The sequence below is a fragment of the Neoarius graeffei genome, chromosome 7 (genome assembly GCF_027579695.1).
Source record: "Neoarius graeffei isolate fNeoGra1 chromosome 7, fNeoGra1.pri, whole genome shotgun sequence".
In the NCBI taxonomy this organism is placed as follows: domain Eukaryota; kingdom Metazoa; phylum Chordata; class Actinopteri; order Siluriformes; family Ariidae; genus Neoarius; species Neoarius graeffei.
Window position 1 is genome coordinate 71,429,230 of NC_083575.1, and position 18,077 is coordinate 71,447,306.

General features: G+C 42.1%; 1 protein-coding gene across 2 annotated transcripts in view; it reads right to left on the bottom strand.

The window, feature by feature from the left end:
- galnt2 (UDP-N-acetyl-alpha-D-galactosamine:polypeptide N-acetylgalactosaminyltransferase 2) overlaps positions 1 to 18,077 on the bottom strand; it is a 334,306-nt gene that overhangs the window by 36,640 nt on the left and 279,589 nt on the right. For both annotated transcript variants that reach the window (XM_060926345.1, XM_060926346.1), the window contains exons 8-9: positions 5,620 to 5,707; positions 580 to 667 (exon numbers count right to left, since the gene is read on the bottom strand). In XM_060926345.1, the coding sequence (XP_060782328.1) occupies positions 580 to 667; positions 5,620 to 5,707 (176 nt within the window). The remainder of the gene's footprint in view (positions 1 to 579; positions 668 to 5,619; positions 5,708 to 18,077) is intronic.

Consider the following 18,077-nt stretch of genomic DNA (forward strand, 5'->3'; position numbering starts at 1 on the left):
CTTGTGCGGAGGTTTTTAAATGCTCCCACACTGTACTCCTGATAGGAGCATGGTGGGGGGGGGGGGGGGGGGTGTTCTTTTTTTCCTCATCTTTCCTCATGTTACTACTGTGTTTCTTTTTCTTTTATCCCTGTCTTTCTGTCCTGTTCCCCCTCTGTAAGGACAGGTTGATGGTCAATTTCACTGGTAACACTGATAATAAAGGGTTCATTCATAAAGACCTCGTGCTCAGTTAATAAGTCGTTAGTAATTCTCTCCATGCACTCTCACGCACTTTTCCTTGTCATGGATGTGGTACTCTACAGTAGGGGTGTCCAATCTAGACCAAGTGTGCGTTTTCTGCTTGGATGGAATGAAACCCTACACCCATCTTTCATCACTTTAATCACTCGTCAAGGTAAATAACGCAGTGAGTACAAATTATGTGCCCTTGAGTGCACCACTGCAGTAACAAGGAAAAGCACACCCTTTTTACTGGAGAGGATGTTTATCAGGTCAGTGAAATGAAACAAAGGAAAAGTGCATGATTTCAATAGACTGGTGGAAAATGACTAACAGGAATAAAAAGCAGCTACTTACTTGATAGGAGCGATGGGGTTCCCCTGCCTTGCCCGTCTCTGCTCCAACGTCATGTAGTCCCACTTAAACACCAGATTCCAGTCAAAACCTTTCGAAAAAGATTTTAGAAAAAGAAGCAATGTGATTTGAAGCGGTCTAATAAAGCACCGAGGCCCGGGGGTCTAAATGACTGATGGTTGCAAGTAATTGTGAGCTTTGGGAAGCAGGGGTATCTAATTACAAACAAAACAAAACGAAAACACAACGGCTAAATGGAAACCATCAGCACGCACAAATCTCTGGACCGTCCAAGCAGCTCTGTTGTTTGTACAAACTCCAAACACTAAGACGGAGTCTGTGCACCATGGGACAGACTGTCTCACCATGGGTTTCTGTCTCAAAACCTTTCAAGAGATCATGCACACTATGTGGAATTTACATATCAAAAAAAAAAAGATTACATAATGATATTGTTGATTAGGGAAGCGCAAAAAGAACAAAAAAAATAAAATTATTCATGCCACGCTGCATGTACTGCAGTTACATATGAATTCGAGGGAGTCAGAACGACTGCCACTCATTACACAAAAAGGCAAAAAGAAAATCAACTGCCTGTTTCATGCTGTGTGTAAAGTCCAATTACACAGGAGTGCAAGAGCTGAACAGAGTGCACTCTCAGCACTCGAAACTTCCCACGAGCTCCCTGACACATCTAACAAACAGCCACACACTGCTCGCAGTCTCAGACGGTACTGGCTAGGGGAAAAGAAAAATAGAGAACGAAATGAAGTGATGCATTCCAAATCTTCCAGGGCATTTATTGTTGTGCAAGATAAAAGGAGTTTAATTTCAGTTGTTGCGCACGTCCTTTCCCTACGGCCTACTGTCTGGCGGTTACAGCAGGGAAGAAGATCGCAGCCTGATCAATAAATGAAAACAGAAAGTGAAGAAGAAAGAGAATAGCAGAGCAGAAACATGTCGATATTTTATGTACATGAGCCGAGGAACTTCTTTATTCTGCAGGTCTCACTGCCTCTGTGCCTTATTTCAAAAAGCTTTTCCTGCATCACACAACGAAAAGAGAAGGAGGAAGAAAGAGAGAAAGTGCATCACAAAAACAGGCAAGAAACAAGATTTGGGAGATTCCCCCCCCCCGCCTAGAACACCCTTTGGCACCTCAATACAGTGTTGCAGTCGAGTCACTAAACCTCAAGTCCGAGTCCAGTCTCGAGTCCCCAGTGTTCAAGTCCGAGTCATTAAAGAAAAATTCGAGTTGAGTCCGAGTCGAGTCCACTATTGATCCGAGTCGAGTCCGAGAACAAGACTCCAGCCGCACCGTTTGATGGCGGCTGTTTTAGCGCCATTAACATTAGTTTGTTCCTGAACGTGACGTATGAACAGGTGAATGTGCTTCTCTTTATCAGGGAGTATGAAGTATTCTGTCAGAGATGGTTGGGAGACGGATGGAAGTGCAGAAGGTGTGTTTATTAATACGAGTGAAGACAGGTAAACAATCCAGAACGGCAAGCAAAATCGTACAACAGGCAATAGGTCAAGCGAGGCACAAACAGGCTATCGTAGACTCGGCAGAATCGAAGATGAGAAACAGGAAATCAGGGATCAGGAAACCAAACAAGGAAATAAGGCTCGGTAATGTGTCAGTAACGCAACTCAATACTTCGCAAAGTAAGTGCGTTTTCACGGAATTTGGAAGTGTATACAGGCTTGTGCCTTGATCCTGTGCAGGTGCCAGTCATTTACGCGCCCGAGATAGAAATAAATATTTTATGCCAAATAATTATGGTATGTTACCAAAAAAAAAAAAATCCGAGTCCTAGTCCCCAATTTACAAGTCCGAATACAGTTAATGCATGAGTCCGAGTCATCAGTGCTCAAGTCCAAGTCAAGTCACAAGTCCTTAAAATTAAGGCACGAGTCAGACTCAAGTACTACAAGCCTGCCTCAACATTCACCCTACGTTCACACTGAATATGGTGAGGGTGTCAAAACGACCGGAAGTCATTTATTTTCTGTGTGAGCCAGCGTCTCTCAGAGTGAGTTCAGTGGTGTGGGATCAGAATAAAGTTGAAGTCCAGGCAACTTTATGGTACTGAGCTCGGAATTTGGGAGTGTTCCGCTCTGAAGAATACTCGAGAACACAGTCATGTAAAGTTTGGTTCCATTCAACCCGTTCCCAAGCAGCCTACCATGGAGGAGAAATTGATAACTGTGGTGGTGGGTTTCCCCATTATTTATGATGTGCCTCCATCTCCATCAATCAATCAATCAATCAATCAATCAATCAATCAAGCATGGGCCAAGGTGTTGGAAACTGTAGGTGTTTGAAGTGAATTGGATACATTTTGTGAAAATAGGATGGAACAGCGGGGCAGCACGGCGGTGTAGTGGTTAGCGCTGTCGCCTCACAGCAAGAAGGTCCGGGTTCGAGCCCTGTGGCCAGCGAGGGCCTTTCTGTGTGGGGTTTGCATGTTCTCCCCGTGTCCGTGTGGGTTTCCTCCGGGTGCCCCGGTTTCCCCCACAGTCCAAAGACATGCAGGTTAGGTTAACTGGTGACTCTAAATTGACCGTAGGTGTGAATGTGAGTGTGAATGGTTGTCTGTGTCTATGTGTCAGCCCTGTGATGACCTGGCGACTTGTCCAGGGTGTACCCCGCCTTTCGCCCGTAGTCAGCTGGGATAGGCTCCAGCTTGCCTGCGACCCTGTACGACAGGATAAAGCGGCTAGAGATAATGAGGTGAGATGAGGAGGGAATGGCATGCTAACAAGCATCAAAGCATGCATTATATTTACCAGACACTCTTATCCAGAATGACGTACAGCAGACTCGGAGCAGTTGGGGGTTAGGTGCCTTGCTCAAGGGCACTTCAGCTATTCCTGCTGGTCCAGGGAATCGAACCAATGACCTTTTGGTCCCAAAGCTGCTTCTCTAACCATTAGGCCATGGCTTCCACAAAAGAGTGCTGAACAGTCTTGGCTGTTTACTTACATGCGAGTTGAATGATGCTGTTCAACAGGATGTATGACGACACAAGACGTTTATTTTGGATATGCTGAAATGAAACCAGTCATGGTATTGTTGACCAGTTTTTAAAGTGATTATTTTAGTTATTTAGATTATTGTATTTTTATTAAGATATAAGCTACCAGGTGACAGGTGTTTGTTTTGTAAAGTTTGCGAGATGAAGCACTGCGAATGAACTTGTAGCAGCCCATTTCATCTACATCACAGAGCATCCACAAACTTTTACCAGCGTCATTAGCAGGGCAGCCAGTGTGAATTTTAACACTTTCACCACATTTGGGGGAAGCCATGGCCTAATGGTTAGAGAAGCAGCTTTGGGACCAAAAGATTGCTGGTTTGATTCCCTAGACCAGCAGAAATGGTTGAAGTGCCCTTGAGCAGGGCCCCTAACTGCTCCCCAGGCTGCTCTGGGTTTGTTGTATGTCGCTCTGGATAAGAGTGTCTGCTAAACGTTTGGTGTGAACGTAGGGTAAGAAACCATAAACGTGTTTCTCCAAAACAATATGAAAATGCTTTGATGTACAGTTTCATTTTTAAGCTTATGCTGCGTAAAGTAGGTTTTTACACGAAAGCACTATATTTTGTTTACATCAATTACTGCGATCTGGACGGATGCAGAAAATGGGTTAACAAACAACTGTTTTTCAAAGTGAGCTTGAGATAATAAGGATCTTTTTAATGTCCATAAGCAATTTTCATTTTACACTCTGCCATTATGACTACTATATTTGTAACTGACACAAGTTTGCTGGAATTATTATTTTTTTTACTCTGAGAACTTGATCAAAAATATCCGACATTGTCCGTCATCGGGTGGGTGTTTGCCGTGGTGACACATCACATTATTACCCTGTCCACACTAGGGATTTTGTACCGATACGATACTACTTTCGTACTGCAACACCTGTCCACACAAGCAACTATACCGGTACTGTAGCGGTATAACTGTATTGGTACGAAACCCACAAATGTATGGGTTTCGTACCGGTACAGTATCGGTACTGTAGCGCTTCGCTGTAGTGTGGACAGATGAAGCGGCTCTGTATCGATACAAATATAATGCGCAAGCGCAATGAACCATTCCTACGTCTTCCGGGTTATTCATACAATACAATACGCCCGTGCTTTCCAGCTGTAAATAAAACGTCAAAATGGCTCAAAACGACCGTGGAGCTACATGGAGCCAAGAAAGGGGGGAGAAAGGGAGAGGGAGAGGGGGAAAGAGGGAGAAAGGGAGGGGAAGAGAAGGAAAGAGGGAGAAAGTGAGGGGGGAGAACTGCCTCGCGCGTTTTATACGATTCAACTGAATAAATGACCACCAGAAATACAGACTGTACACTGACAACAAAAAGCGCGCGCACACGTTGTTTCATCCGCCATATATTCTCGGAAGGAAGTTACTCGGTAACCACGGAAACATTTTGCGCACGCGCATTTCAACTTCCGTGAAAGAAAACCGCAAACATTTCTCGCTAGTGTGGACAGATGCACTAAACTGTACCGGTATACTTTGTATCAATACAGTTTTACCACTTTCATACCGGTACAAGTGTGAACACAGCATATGTGTTCTAAAACGACCACTCAACTCGCACAAATAAATAAAATAAAATAAAATAAAAATAAATTGTAAACCTGCCTAATGAAGCCAGTTGAACAAATGAGGTGGTGACTGCGCAGTCTAAAACCCTGCTTGGTGGGTGTGATTGCCTCATACACTGAATGTCACGCTTTAATCAAGTTGTCGGATACATATACCGACTTAAAGAAATGGACATGTCTAATCAATTCAGTTTGTAATCAGACGCCAGATGTCTGAATGTCCATGATACTCCTGCTCTTCAGTCGGAATTATCTTTAAATAGTTTTATTCCCCTTTTCACATCTGAGATGACCAGACTTTAAGAATGCTGGACTGTAACTTGTGGCAAAAGGGAAAGATGTTTCAGCTTAAAATCATCACTGGGTTTTGAAATTCATATGGAAAAGAGCTAAAACTGTTGTGCAGAGCCATGTACCTCCTTTGAGGTCTGCAGATGCCCCCACATACTGGAAGTTGTCCATGTTGATGACGTCTATGATGGGCGAGACAACACGTGTCCTGTCCTACAAATGAAGTGAAAAAGAACAGAAGAAAGAGTAAGTCCCAAGTGAGTAGAACTCAAACTTCACAGATAGATGACCCCCCCCCAGGACATGTGACATTTTACCATGACAGCTTACAGATTTGATTAATAATTCATGTAATAATAAGCTTGATTAGGGGAAATATAGCAAAAAAATAAAATGTTTAAATAAAAGTGTACACATGTTGCTAATAAGGCAACAAGAAATCAGTGTGTGTATATCTGGCACATGCCTGACATGCAACTACCCAAAGCTGTTTTCTACGGAGAACTGAGCCTCGGAAAGAGGAGACCAGAAACTGAGGTACAAAGACTTCTTGAAGAGGAACATGAATAATGTCGGCATTATCGAGCAGATGTGGGAAAGGGATGCCTTGGATAGAGCAACATGGCGAAGCATAGTTAAAAGCTCAGTGTCCGCAATTGAAGACAAGCGTCAAAGGGAGTATATGAGGGCTCATAAACCCAGACATTCCATGGCAGCTCTGTCAGATCATTCGTGCCACCGCTGTGGACGGCTCTGTTGCGGCCCATCTGTGTTTCTGCGCATCCTAATGAAGCAGTCATCATCGCCAGTGATGGACAGCTGACACACACAGCACTGTGCAAAAGTCTTAGGCTACATCCACACGACAACGGCAACGAGGTTTTATTTAAAAAAATATTGCGTCCACATGGGCAACGGATCAGTAAAATATCAGGTACATATGGCAACGCAACGCTTGCTGAAAACGATGCAATACACATGCCACACCTCTAGGGGCGCTGTAAGACGGTCCCATCGGAGACACCAGAACAATAGAAGAAGTAGGACGCATGCGCATAAACCCCTTCTTCTACCCGGCGTGAAGCACTCACAGGAACAAACACACAACAAGAAGAAGAAGATGGCTGCGACTACACGAGGAAATCGTGCCTTCTGTGTGTACAAATTAGTTTTATTAGTGTGCATCGTTTTATACAACTTAATTTTCTTATTGTGTGTGAACATTTTGAAAAGCATTTTTATATAATTTATATAACTTTTTATATTGTGTGTGAACATTTTGAAAAGCAGTCTTATCCAATAAAAAAAAGAAATTCAAGAAATGGTTCAGTTACTTGTTTATTTAAAAGAAAAGCTGTATACAAAAGTGAATGCAATGCAGTGGTTCATACAAAACAGCGAGAGTGCTGCTTGTTCTAGTCATGTGGTTGTGACGTTATCGTAAACAAATCCGTTCTATTCATCCAGACGACTTCGCAACGGCGCCGTTGCCAGATTTTTCCACTCTGGAACCCGTTCTCAAAAAATATCGTTGTGGGGCACCCAAAACGCCGGTGCCGTGTGGACGCCAGGCCGAAACGATAAACAATTTTATCAGATTCACCTGAATCCGTTGCCGGGTGGACAGGGCCTTAGGCACATGTATAGAAATGCCATCAAGGCCAACTAAGATGACAATTACCCTACCTGTTTTTCTCATTTTAAACAAAATAGTTGTTTTCAACCACATTAAAATCCATTTTCTGAACGTTTATGATAGTAAACGACTTTAGTTAGCCAATTAGGGCGGCATGGTTAGCACGGTTGCCTCACAGCAAGAAGGTTCCGGGTTCGAACCCAGTGGCCGGCGAGGGCCTTTCTGTGTGGAGTTTGCATGTTCTCCCCGTGTCTGCGTGGGTTTCCTCCGGGTGCTCCGGTTTCCTCCACACTCCAAAGACATGCAGTTAGGTTAACGTGGGGCGGCCTTGGGCTGAGGTGCCTTTGAGCAAGGTACCGAACCCCTGACTGCTCCCCGGGCGCTCTAGTGTGGCTGCCCACTGCTCTGGGTGTGTGTGCGCGTGTTCACTGCTTCAGATGGGTTAAGTGCAGAGGATGAATTTCACTGTGCTTGAAGTGTGCATGTGACAAAGGTTTCTTCTTCTTAAATTACTTTTGCATATTTTAGACGCTATCGCTACTCGGTTGATGATCGGAAATGTTCATAAGCTCCCGACAGGTGACATCACTTACAGTACACACAGCCATATTTGAGAGGAGAGAGAACAGTGAGGATCATTTGCGTCTATATTTTTTTAAGATTATTTGAGGAAATGGTTGGATCCAGGTGTAGTGTGGGAGTGTAGAGCAGAATACCCCAGCCAGGTTAAAGGTTTTTTTTTTCCTTTTACGTTCATTAATCCAGGGGTGCCACCATTTCCTACCACTACGTTCTCTACTCATTCATAAAAAACTTCCTCATCAAGACGTCACCAGACTAGCCTACCGTAATTACCGTGGTAGACAGTCCAGTCCCTGTGGCAACGCAGAAAGAGGATTAGAGATGAAAGTGGAGCAACGAATGAAGATGGGGGGCACGTCCCCCCAAAAAATTTTAATAACACGCAAAACCCTGCATTCTAGTGCATTTTAGTACTTATTTTCACTAAAACAAGTTATAACTTTTAAGCCTTTTTCTTTCATGTACATTAATGTACATTACGCCTGTCAAAACAAAAAATGGAAAAAATATATTCTCACACTTAAAATGTTAATATTTAGGAGGTATACAAATTCATAAATGACTCATTAAATATAGCTAACCAATTATATCCCAAAAAATGGCATACTAATAAATTATAACATCATTTATATTGAGTGTGTGGTTCATTTTTTATTTTTACTTACATTAACACTTCAATACGCCGATACGGTTTACAATATCACGCACGCTCACCGATAACTACTTTTATTTGCGGTCATTATCAGTCACGTCAAGTCAATAAGAATTCATTCACAATTTTCTAAATCTCAACATGGATCTCTAGTACAACAAATTAAGAATAAGAAAAAATTACTTACCACGTGCATAATGCATATCCTGGCCTGTCCACTTTCCTCACGTAGTCTGATAAAAAGTCACCGTTTGCATCTTTCTCCTCCAGCTACGACCATTTGAACTTGTTCTTAACTTTTCCTTCTATGCTACGGATATCCGCCGACCTGTCAACTTGTTTGTACGTTATTATCGCTGAATCGGTAAACACATTTCAGTAGAGAAGGCTCTTCAATTGTCTCGCTCAATAGAAAAGTACACAAAAGAAAGACCGCGTTTTCTAAAGCACGATATCACGATAAAATCTCGTTCACATGACGAGGTATGCCCAGCGCTCAGCGTAAATGAGTACACCCCGTTTGAAAAGTAACATTTTAAACAATATCTCAATGAACACAAACAATTTCCAAAATGTTGAAAAGACAAAGTTTAATATCACATCTGTTTAACTTGTAACATGAAAGTAAGGTTAATAATATAACTTAGATTACACATTTTTCAGTTTTACTCAAATTAGGGTGGTGCAAAAATGAGTACACCCCACAACAAAAACTACTACCTCTAGTACTTTGTATGGCCTCCATGATTTTTAATGACAGCACCAAGTCTTCTAGGCATGGAATGAACAAGTTGGCGACATTTTGCAACATCAATCTTTTTCCATTCTTCAACAATGACCTCTTTTAGTGACTGGATGCTGGATGGAGAGTGATGCTCAACTTGTCTCTTCAGAATTCCCCATAGGTGTTCGACTGGGTTCAGATCAGGAGACATACTTGGCCACTGAATCACTTTCACCCTGTTCTTCTTCAGAAATCCAACAGTGGCCTTAGATGTGTGTTTAGTCATGTTGGAAAAGTGCATGACGACCAAGGGCACGGAGTGATGGTAGCATCTTCTCTTTCAGTATAGAGCAATACATCTGTGAATTCATGATGCCATCAATGAAATGCAGCTCCCCGACACCAGCAGCACTCATGCAGCCCCACATAAGGACACTGCCACCACCATGTTTCACTGTAGGCACCAGGCATTTTTCTTTGTATTCCTCAGTAGTCTTCATCTTTGTCAGCATGGGCCCTGGCAAACTCTAGGCGGGCTTGTTTGTGCCTGGGCTTTAGGAGAGGCTTCTTTCGTGGACGGCATCCACGCATGTCATTCCTCTGCAGTGTATGCTGTATTGCATCACGGGAAATAGTCACCCCAGTTTGGCTTTCTACTTCTTTAGATAACTGCAGTGAACTTGCATGCCGATTTTCTTCAACCCTTCTCATCAGAAGACGCTCCTGTCAAGGTGTTAACTTCCGTGGACGACCTGGACGTCTCTGTGAGATGGTTGCAGTTCCATCTTTCTTACATTTTTGGACCACTTTTGCTACAGTATTCTGACTGATAAGTAAAGCTTTGCTGATCTTCTTGTAGCCTTCACCTTTGTGGTGTAAATAAATTATTTTCTTTGGGGAATTCTGAAGAGACAAGTTGAGCATCACTCTCCATCCAGCATCCAGTCACTAAAAGAGGTCATTGTTGAAGAATGGAAAAAGATTGATGTTGCAAAATGTCGCCAACTTGTTCATTCCATGCCTAGAAGACTTGGTGCTGTCATTAAAAATCATGGAGGCCATACAAAGTACTAGATGTAGTAGTTTTTGTTGTGGGGTGTACTCATTTTTGCACCACCCTAATTTGAGTAAAACTGAAAAATGCGTAATCCAAGTTATATTATTAACCTTACTTTCACGTTATAAGTTAAACAGATGTTATATTAAACTTTGTCTTTTCAACATTTTGGAAATTGTTTGTGTTCATTGAGCTAATGTTTAAAATGTTACTTTTCAAAGGGGGTGGACTCATTTATGCTGAGCACTGTATATAAGCATATAAGGTCTCGTACACTCCAGCAAGCATCGCGAGACTACAAAAATGGCAGTGCCAGGTCGCTGAACATAAACAAGTCGTGCGATCGCGAAACCGAATTTCTATGAAACGGAACGCGAAAAAACAGAAAAATAAATTTCTCCATTTGGAAAACCGGAGATTTTCAAGAGTTTTGTCAAATATCCGGATTTCCGGGTAAATCCGGAAGACTTTCGTCTATAGAGGATAAACAAACACTCCAGGGTTCTCTACGAGGGGTTTTAGAGGTGCGGGCCGCCCCCCTTTCTGTGATTCCCGCCCCCGTTTAATTTCTGCCGCCCCTTTACAAAAGGAAGAGACGTCCCTTTGTTTTCTTTGTGACAGATAGCCTTTCTCTGTTGGAGTACCGACAACGGGACAACACCCGAATGTGAAACTCATTTACCAGCAATTAGTTTAGTCAGTCTGACGATTATAGTCTAAGAAAAGTGTTTCACATTTCGGCGTTTTTGACACATTGTTCTTGCGCCGGGAGATAGCACGCCTTTATAATAACGTGTGAATCGACACCAAGTTCGAGATAACTGATTGTTATTGTCGGCAGAGAAAATAAAGGATAAAAACAAAAAGTTCAAAGTTGGTGAGTTTAAATTACAATGTCATTTTTCTTTTTTATCTTCTTAGACTGTTAACTGGTGAACATGGATGGAGCAGTGTAAATACAGCCATAGAGCAGTGTAAATATCTAGTTAAAACAACATCTTTTCAATGTACTTTACTCTCTAAAAAAATTATTTTTTCCAGTGGTGCCTGCAATTACATTTCCATTTCAAACAATGTCAGCTTTTGTGGAGCAGTGTGAATATAGTTAATACAAAAACTTTTCTGTACTTTTCTGTTCTTTTTTTGTAGTTTGCTAAATAAAAAAATATTTTTTCCAGTTCCATTTCAAACAATGTGTCTGAATATGATGTGTAAGTGTGTAATGTTTGATGTATGATGTGTTTTGTACCAGTCCAATTGATCCCTCTATTCTAAATGATTACTATTTGAGAGTATTTTATGCACATTTTATGCAAATGACATATGTAAATTTATGCAAATTTGTTTCAAGGTCATCCGATTGACCCCCACCCCCCTATATTTTCAATCCGTGGAGAACCCTGCACTATCCTATCCTCAGTGTTTGTTTACCCTCTTTCTGCGTTGCCGTGGGGATTGGACTGTCTACCACGGTAATTACGGTAGGCTAGCCTGGTGACGTCTTGAAGAAGTTCTTTATGAATGAGTCGAGAGCGTAGTGGTAGGAAGTGGTGGCACCCCTGGATTAATGAATGTAAAAGGAAAAAAAACAAACAAACACTTAAATAACTTAACTTTAACCTGGCTGGGATATTCTACGCTACAAATCCCACACAACACCTGGATCCAACCATTACCTCAAATAACTTAAAAAAAAAAAAAAATACAGATGAAAATGATCCTCGCTGCTCTCTCGTCTCAAATCTGGCCGTGTGTACTGTAAGTAACGTCACACTTTACGGAAACCATTCGGAAAGCAGCTCGGGTGGTTCCGGCAATATTTACGCCTTGTTCCGTACAAGTGTGATATAATGCCTCGTTTTACAGGTAAAGAGTTCGGGGTTGTATCTCATTAATACACTATTTCAGATGTATAGTGGGGAGAAGGGGGGAAATAAAAAAACATTCTCACCTTAGTGGACCTTTAAAAATAATGAAATGAAATGTTTCAACATTTATTTAAAAAACAACAACAACAACAACAGCCGTGAGCCATAATAAATGAAACAAAGTCAGTAGATGACCCTTTGCTTTATATTAAAAAAAAAGTAGTCTCAGGTCCAATGAGTGCAGTTTTATGAGCTGTCGGTTTTACTGAGCATCTTAAAGAACCAGCCACAGTTCTTCTGGACACTCTGTCACACTCGCTTCTTCATTTTGTACCAAAACCCAGCAGCCTTCATTAGGTTTTCGTTTTTTAATCTGAAAAGTGCTCTCTTATGTATAGTCTAGGACCTGGCTTATGGCCCTTTTCCACTACCCTTTTTCAGCTCACTTCAGCTCGCTTCAGCCCGACACGGCTCGCGTTTCGACTACCAAAAACCAGCACGACTCAGCTCGCTTCAGCCCTGCTTAGCCCCTAAAACTCGCACCGTTTTGGAGTGGGGCTGAAGCGAGCCAAAGCGAGCTGAGTGAGGCTGGGGGCGTGAGCAGACACTCCCCTGTGCACTGACTGGTGAGGAGGAGTGTCCTCACATGCCCACACACGCCCCGCGAGCGCGCTGGGATCTGTAAACACCGCAAACCCGGAAGGAGAAGAATTACGAATTACGAGAATTTCTGAAGCCTTATGCGCCTCGCCTCATCTATACGCTCTTGCCAGTATCTGTCCGCGTTGTCGGTGACAACAAGCCACAGCACCAAGACCAACAACACTAACGACTCCATGTCCTCCATGTTTATTGTTTACTATCCGGGTCGTGAGACTACTGCTTAAAAGCTCACTGATGTCACTGTTTGCGCTGCTTAACGACATCACGTGACGTCCACCCACTTTCGCTAACTCCACCCACTTCCAGCCAGCACGGTTCAGCGCGGTTGTAGTCGAAATGCAACTCCAACAGCCCCGCTCAGCTCGACTCAGCTCGACTCAGCACGGCACGGCTCAGCCCGACTCAGCACGGCACGGCTCAGCCCGACTCAGCCGCGTTTGTAGTGGAAAAGCGGCATTAGACATGCATGCACATAATTTAGGAGAGCATAACTCAACTGTTATGGGCTTGGGATGTGTGCGAAAATCACTATCCAGGGCAAACAGGCTGAAAATTACCAATCCAAGATGGCCACCGGTATTACGGTATTATTATTGTGTTACTCTTCATGTTCCTGACCCTGGTTTATGTGACCCAAACAGTAATAATGTTAAAAGTTGAATAGTTGGCTGTTAAACATTTAGGCTCTCGATTGACTGCTGCCTACTAAAGTAATAAGTTTTGTTTTGTATTTTTCACTTTAAGTTAACATTCCATATTGGATCACATCACATGTCTAGCCCGAACAAGTAGTATAAACCCGGGTCTGAACTCGAGTTTCCGCAGCTGACTCAAAATGCATGTTCAGTTTTGACTTGTACTGGTCAGTCTCATTTGGAAAAACTGAAAGCTCCAGCTCTGACCACGTCGCTTCCAGGCAATGGAAAAGCAATCAATGTCACACTGAACAATTTACAGCAGATTCATTGTGACTTGAAGTTCTTGCCCAAATTTGCTCTTAAATTTATGAGGCAATAGCGCAGCAGGGACACAAACAGATCCTCGAGTATTTGTGGCACTTCTAACAGACGCTGCCATTTTGGTTACAGCAGCAGTCAGCAGAAGTCCAGTAATAAATATTAAACCACACAGCACTTTTATTATACACCATTTACTTGGATGAGAAGTCCAGAGGCTGCACTGAAAGAACTCTCTATTCCACAACTAGCCAAAAACGAACACGTGACAAAATGTCTTTTGGTTTTTCACTGCATTGTCGTACTCTAAACCAACCAGTCAGAATGCTTAGCATAAATAGTAAGGGTGGACAGTAACGAAGTACATTTACTCGAGTTCTGTACTTAAGTACACTTTTTGAGTATCTGTACTTTACTTGAGTATTTTTTTTTTTGTGGAAACTTATGCCTTTAACTTCACTACATTTGAAAGACAAATTTCTGTCAAGGTCCTCGTTACTATGAAACAGCTTTGAGAGTTGATGTTTTTTCCTTTTCTTTTCTAAAGCATGATTGTTTTTTTTCGCAGGTGACACTGAGACAGCCGATCAGTAAATCACTAGGGTCACGTCACATCCATAGACTGGATAAAATCAAGTTCAGTGATTTCTCAGCAGCGTTATTTGAACACGATCAGTTGATGGCAGAATGGACGGAGGCGGTTCTTCTGGGGAAGGCACGCACCCATGGCCCATGAACCCGTGTTTCAGTTTTCTGAAAGGATTAAAGACTCGTTTCATTTGAAAAGTTTGCTTTGTTTGCCTAAAACGAACCACATCACGGCCTATAAAAACTCGCCGTCCAACCTGCGGGAGCATATTGAGGTCTGTAAATGTTTTATTCCAAGACAAAGCTTGCAATAAAGTTGTCTGTGCTTTTAGAGCTCGTGATAACGTTGCAATAGCTGTGCGGTCTGGTTAGTCAAATGACTTTCTATGGATTTGCCCGCCAAATTGCCATCACCTTGTCCATGGCTAACGTTAACACACAACTAGTTAACTTGAACACCATGTCCAAACAACTATGCTAGCAAAAAGAACGTTAACTTATCTGAAGTCCTTTCAGAAATATGTTTTAGCATAATCTTGCCAAATAAACAGAATGTAGAAATCTTTCTTTTCTAGTAACTTTAGCTACCTAATATGATTTGGAGTTTGAAAAGAGTTTGCTAGCATGTCAGGTGGAGCTTCACTGACTAGCTAGCTTAACGTTAAACCAGCATGATGGCACGGCATGTGTTCATTTTGTGAATTCACATTTCTATCTTTGGTAATGTTAACATTGTAGCTTTAGTGACCTTGCATAATTACTATAGCTACTACGTATTTTTTACCAGTAGCCAAAGAGAAAAACTAGCTAGCATCTTATTGATTCATTTTGTAACGTTCTTCAGTGGGGCAAAAAAGTATTTAGTCAGCCACCAATTATGCAAGTTGTCCCACTTAAAAAGATGAGAGAGGCCTGTAATTTTCATCATAGGTACACTTCAACTATGAGAGACAGAATGGGGGGAAAGAATCCAGGAAATCACATTGTAGGATTTTTAATGAATTAATTGGTAAATTCCTTGGCAAAATAAGTATTTAGTCACCTACAAACAAGCAAGATTTCTGGCTCTCACAGACCTGTAACAACTTCTTTAAGAGGCTCCTCTGTCCTCCACTCGTTACCTGTATTAATGGCACCTGTTTGAACTCGTTATCAGTATAAAAGACACCTGTCCACAACCTCAAACAGTCACACTCCAAACTCCACTATGGCCAAGACCAAAGAGCTGTCAAAGGACACCAGAAACAAAATTGTAGACCTGCACCAGGCTGGGAAGACTGAATCTGCAATAGGTAAGCAGCTTGGTGTGAAGAAATCAACTGTGGGAGCAATTATTAGAAAATGGAAGACATACAAGACCACTGATAATCTCCCTCGATCTGGGGCTCCATGCAAGATCTCACCCCGTGGGGTCAAAATGATCACAAGAACGGTGAGCAAAAATCCCAGAACCACACAGGGGGACCTAGTGAATGACCTGCAGAGAGCTGGGGCCAAAGTAACAAAGGCTACCATTAGTAACACACTACACTGCCAGGGACTCAAATCCTGCAGTGCCAGACGTGTCCCCCTGCTTAAGCCAGTACATGTCCAGGCCCGTCTGAAGTTTGCTAGAGAGCATTTGGATGATCCAGAAGAGGATTGGGAGAATGTCATATGGTCAGATGAAACCAAAATAGAACTTTTTGGTAAAAACTCAACTTGTTGTGTTTGGAGGAGAAAGAATGCTGAGTTGCATCCAAAGAACACCATACCTACTGTGAAGCATGGGGGTGGAAACATCATGCTTTGGGGCTGTTTTTCTGCAAAGGGACCAGGACGACTGATCCGTCTAAAGGAAAGAATGAATGGGGCCATGTATCATGAGATTTTGAGTGAGAACCTCCTTCCATCAGCAAGGACATTGAAGATGAAACGTGGCTGGGTCTTTCAGCATGACAATGATCCCAAACACACCGCCTGGGCAATGAAGGAGTGGCTTCGTAAGAAGCGTTTCAAGGTCCTGGAGTAGCCTAGCCAGTCTCCAGATCTCAACCCCATAGAAAATCTTTGGAGGGAGTTGAAAGTCCGTGTTGCTCAGCGACAGCCCCAAAACATCACTGCTCTAGAGGAGATCTGCATGGAGGAATGGGCCAAAATACCAGCAACAGTGTGTGAAAACCTTGTGAAGACTTACAGAAAACGTTTGACCTCTGTCATTGCTAACAAAGGGTATATAACAAAGTATTGAGATGAACTTTTGTTCTTGACCAAATACTTATTTTCCACCATAATTTGCAAATAAATTCTTTAAAAATCAGACAATGTGATTTTCTGGATTTTTTTATTTTATTTTGTCTCTCATAGTTGAGGCATACCCATGATGAAAATTACAGGCCTCTCATCTTTTTAAGTGGGAGAACTTGCACAATTGGTGACTGACTAAATACTTTTTTGCCCCACTGTATAAGGCGTTTATTCTACAATACAGGTTCTACAAACTAGTCAGTAAATCCAGTCGGTTGCTTCAGAGGCATTAGGTTTTGTAAGCGTTGTGGCAATAATACAACATGTTGACAGAAAATGTACTTTTAATACTTAAGTATTTTTAAAAGCAAGTACTTTAAATGAAGTAAAAATTTGACTGGGCAACTTTCACTTGTATTGGAGTCACATTTGACCAGTGGGATCTGTACTTTGACTTAAGTAATGAAGTTGGGTACTTTGTCCACCTCTGACAAATAGTGATAATGTAATACCTAAAAAAAATAGTTAAAAATGTCAAACATACTGTATCATCTAAAAAGAAGTTCACGCAGCTGATTATGTTGCTGTTTTTTATATAAAAAGATTATTTTGTCATTATTTTCTCTGCAAGCAGGAACAGGAGCAGGCCAAAGTGATTAAGTGATTATAAGATTAGGAGTAAACGAGGAGCTGCTTGGCATCTTTTAGCAACAGGAATGGAGCACGACTAGAAAGACTATAGACGGAGGCCTAATAAAGATAGGAATGTGGTTCGGATAAGAGGTGGTTCATTCAGCTTAAATCATGTGAACTTAAAATCAAACAAAACCCCAAAAATAAACTCCTTTATACCGACAGATAATATCCATACAAGACATGTACGAGTGTTCACTAGGACTGCAGCGATTCACTAAGACACCGATTCGATTCGCGATTCAGACCCTTCGATTCGATTCTGCAATTAAATATAAAGGACAAACAAACCTCAGAGTTTAAACTCAAACAAAATCCCATTGAAATTTGTCTGGAAAGATGAAAACTTTCCAAACGCTGACTAGTGAACAGGACATGCAAGTGTAAAATGCTTAAAACAAGGATAATTTTAGCAACTTGAATTAATGAATTCCTGAGCACAGAGCAGTGAGGGTCAGTCACTCTCGCTCACAAACCCATTCCTCTTCGAAGAGAGCTATTTAATATTTATGCATATTCAGAACAGTTCACAGTTCTGTCAGTACACTAGGACAAGTAACAGTAGGAACTCTGCAACATGTAAAACTGTTTTGTAACTTTGGCTCTAAACTAACTGAGAACAGGTAAAAAGTAAATCATTAGGAATATTTATGCATATTCATAAAAGTTCGGGGGCGGCACGGCGATGTAGTGGTTAGCGCTGTCGCCTCACAGCAAGAAGGTCCGGGTTTGAGCCCCGAGGCCGGCGAGGGCCTTTCTGTGCGGAGTTTGCATGTTGTGTCCGCGTGGGTTTCCTCCGGGTGCTCCGGTTTCCCCCACAGTCCAAAGACATGCAGGTTAGGTTAACTGGTGACTCTAAATTGACCGTAGGTGTGAATGTGAGTGTGAATGGTTGTCTGTGTCTATGTGTCAGCCCTGTGATGACCTGGCGACTTGTC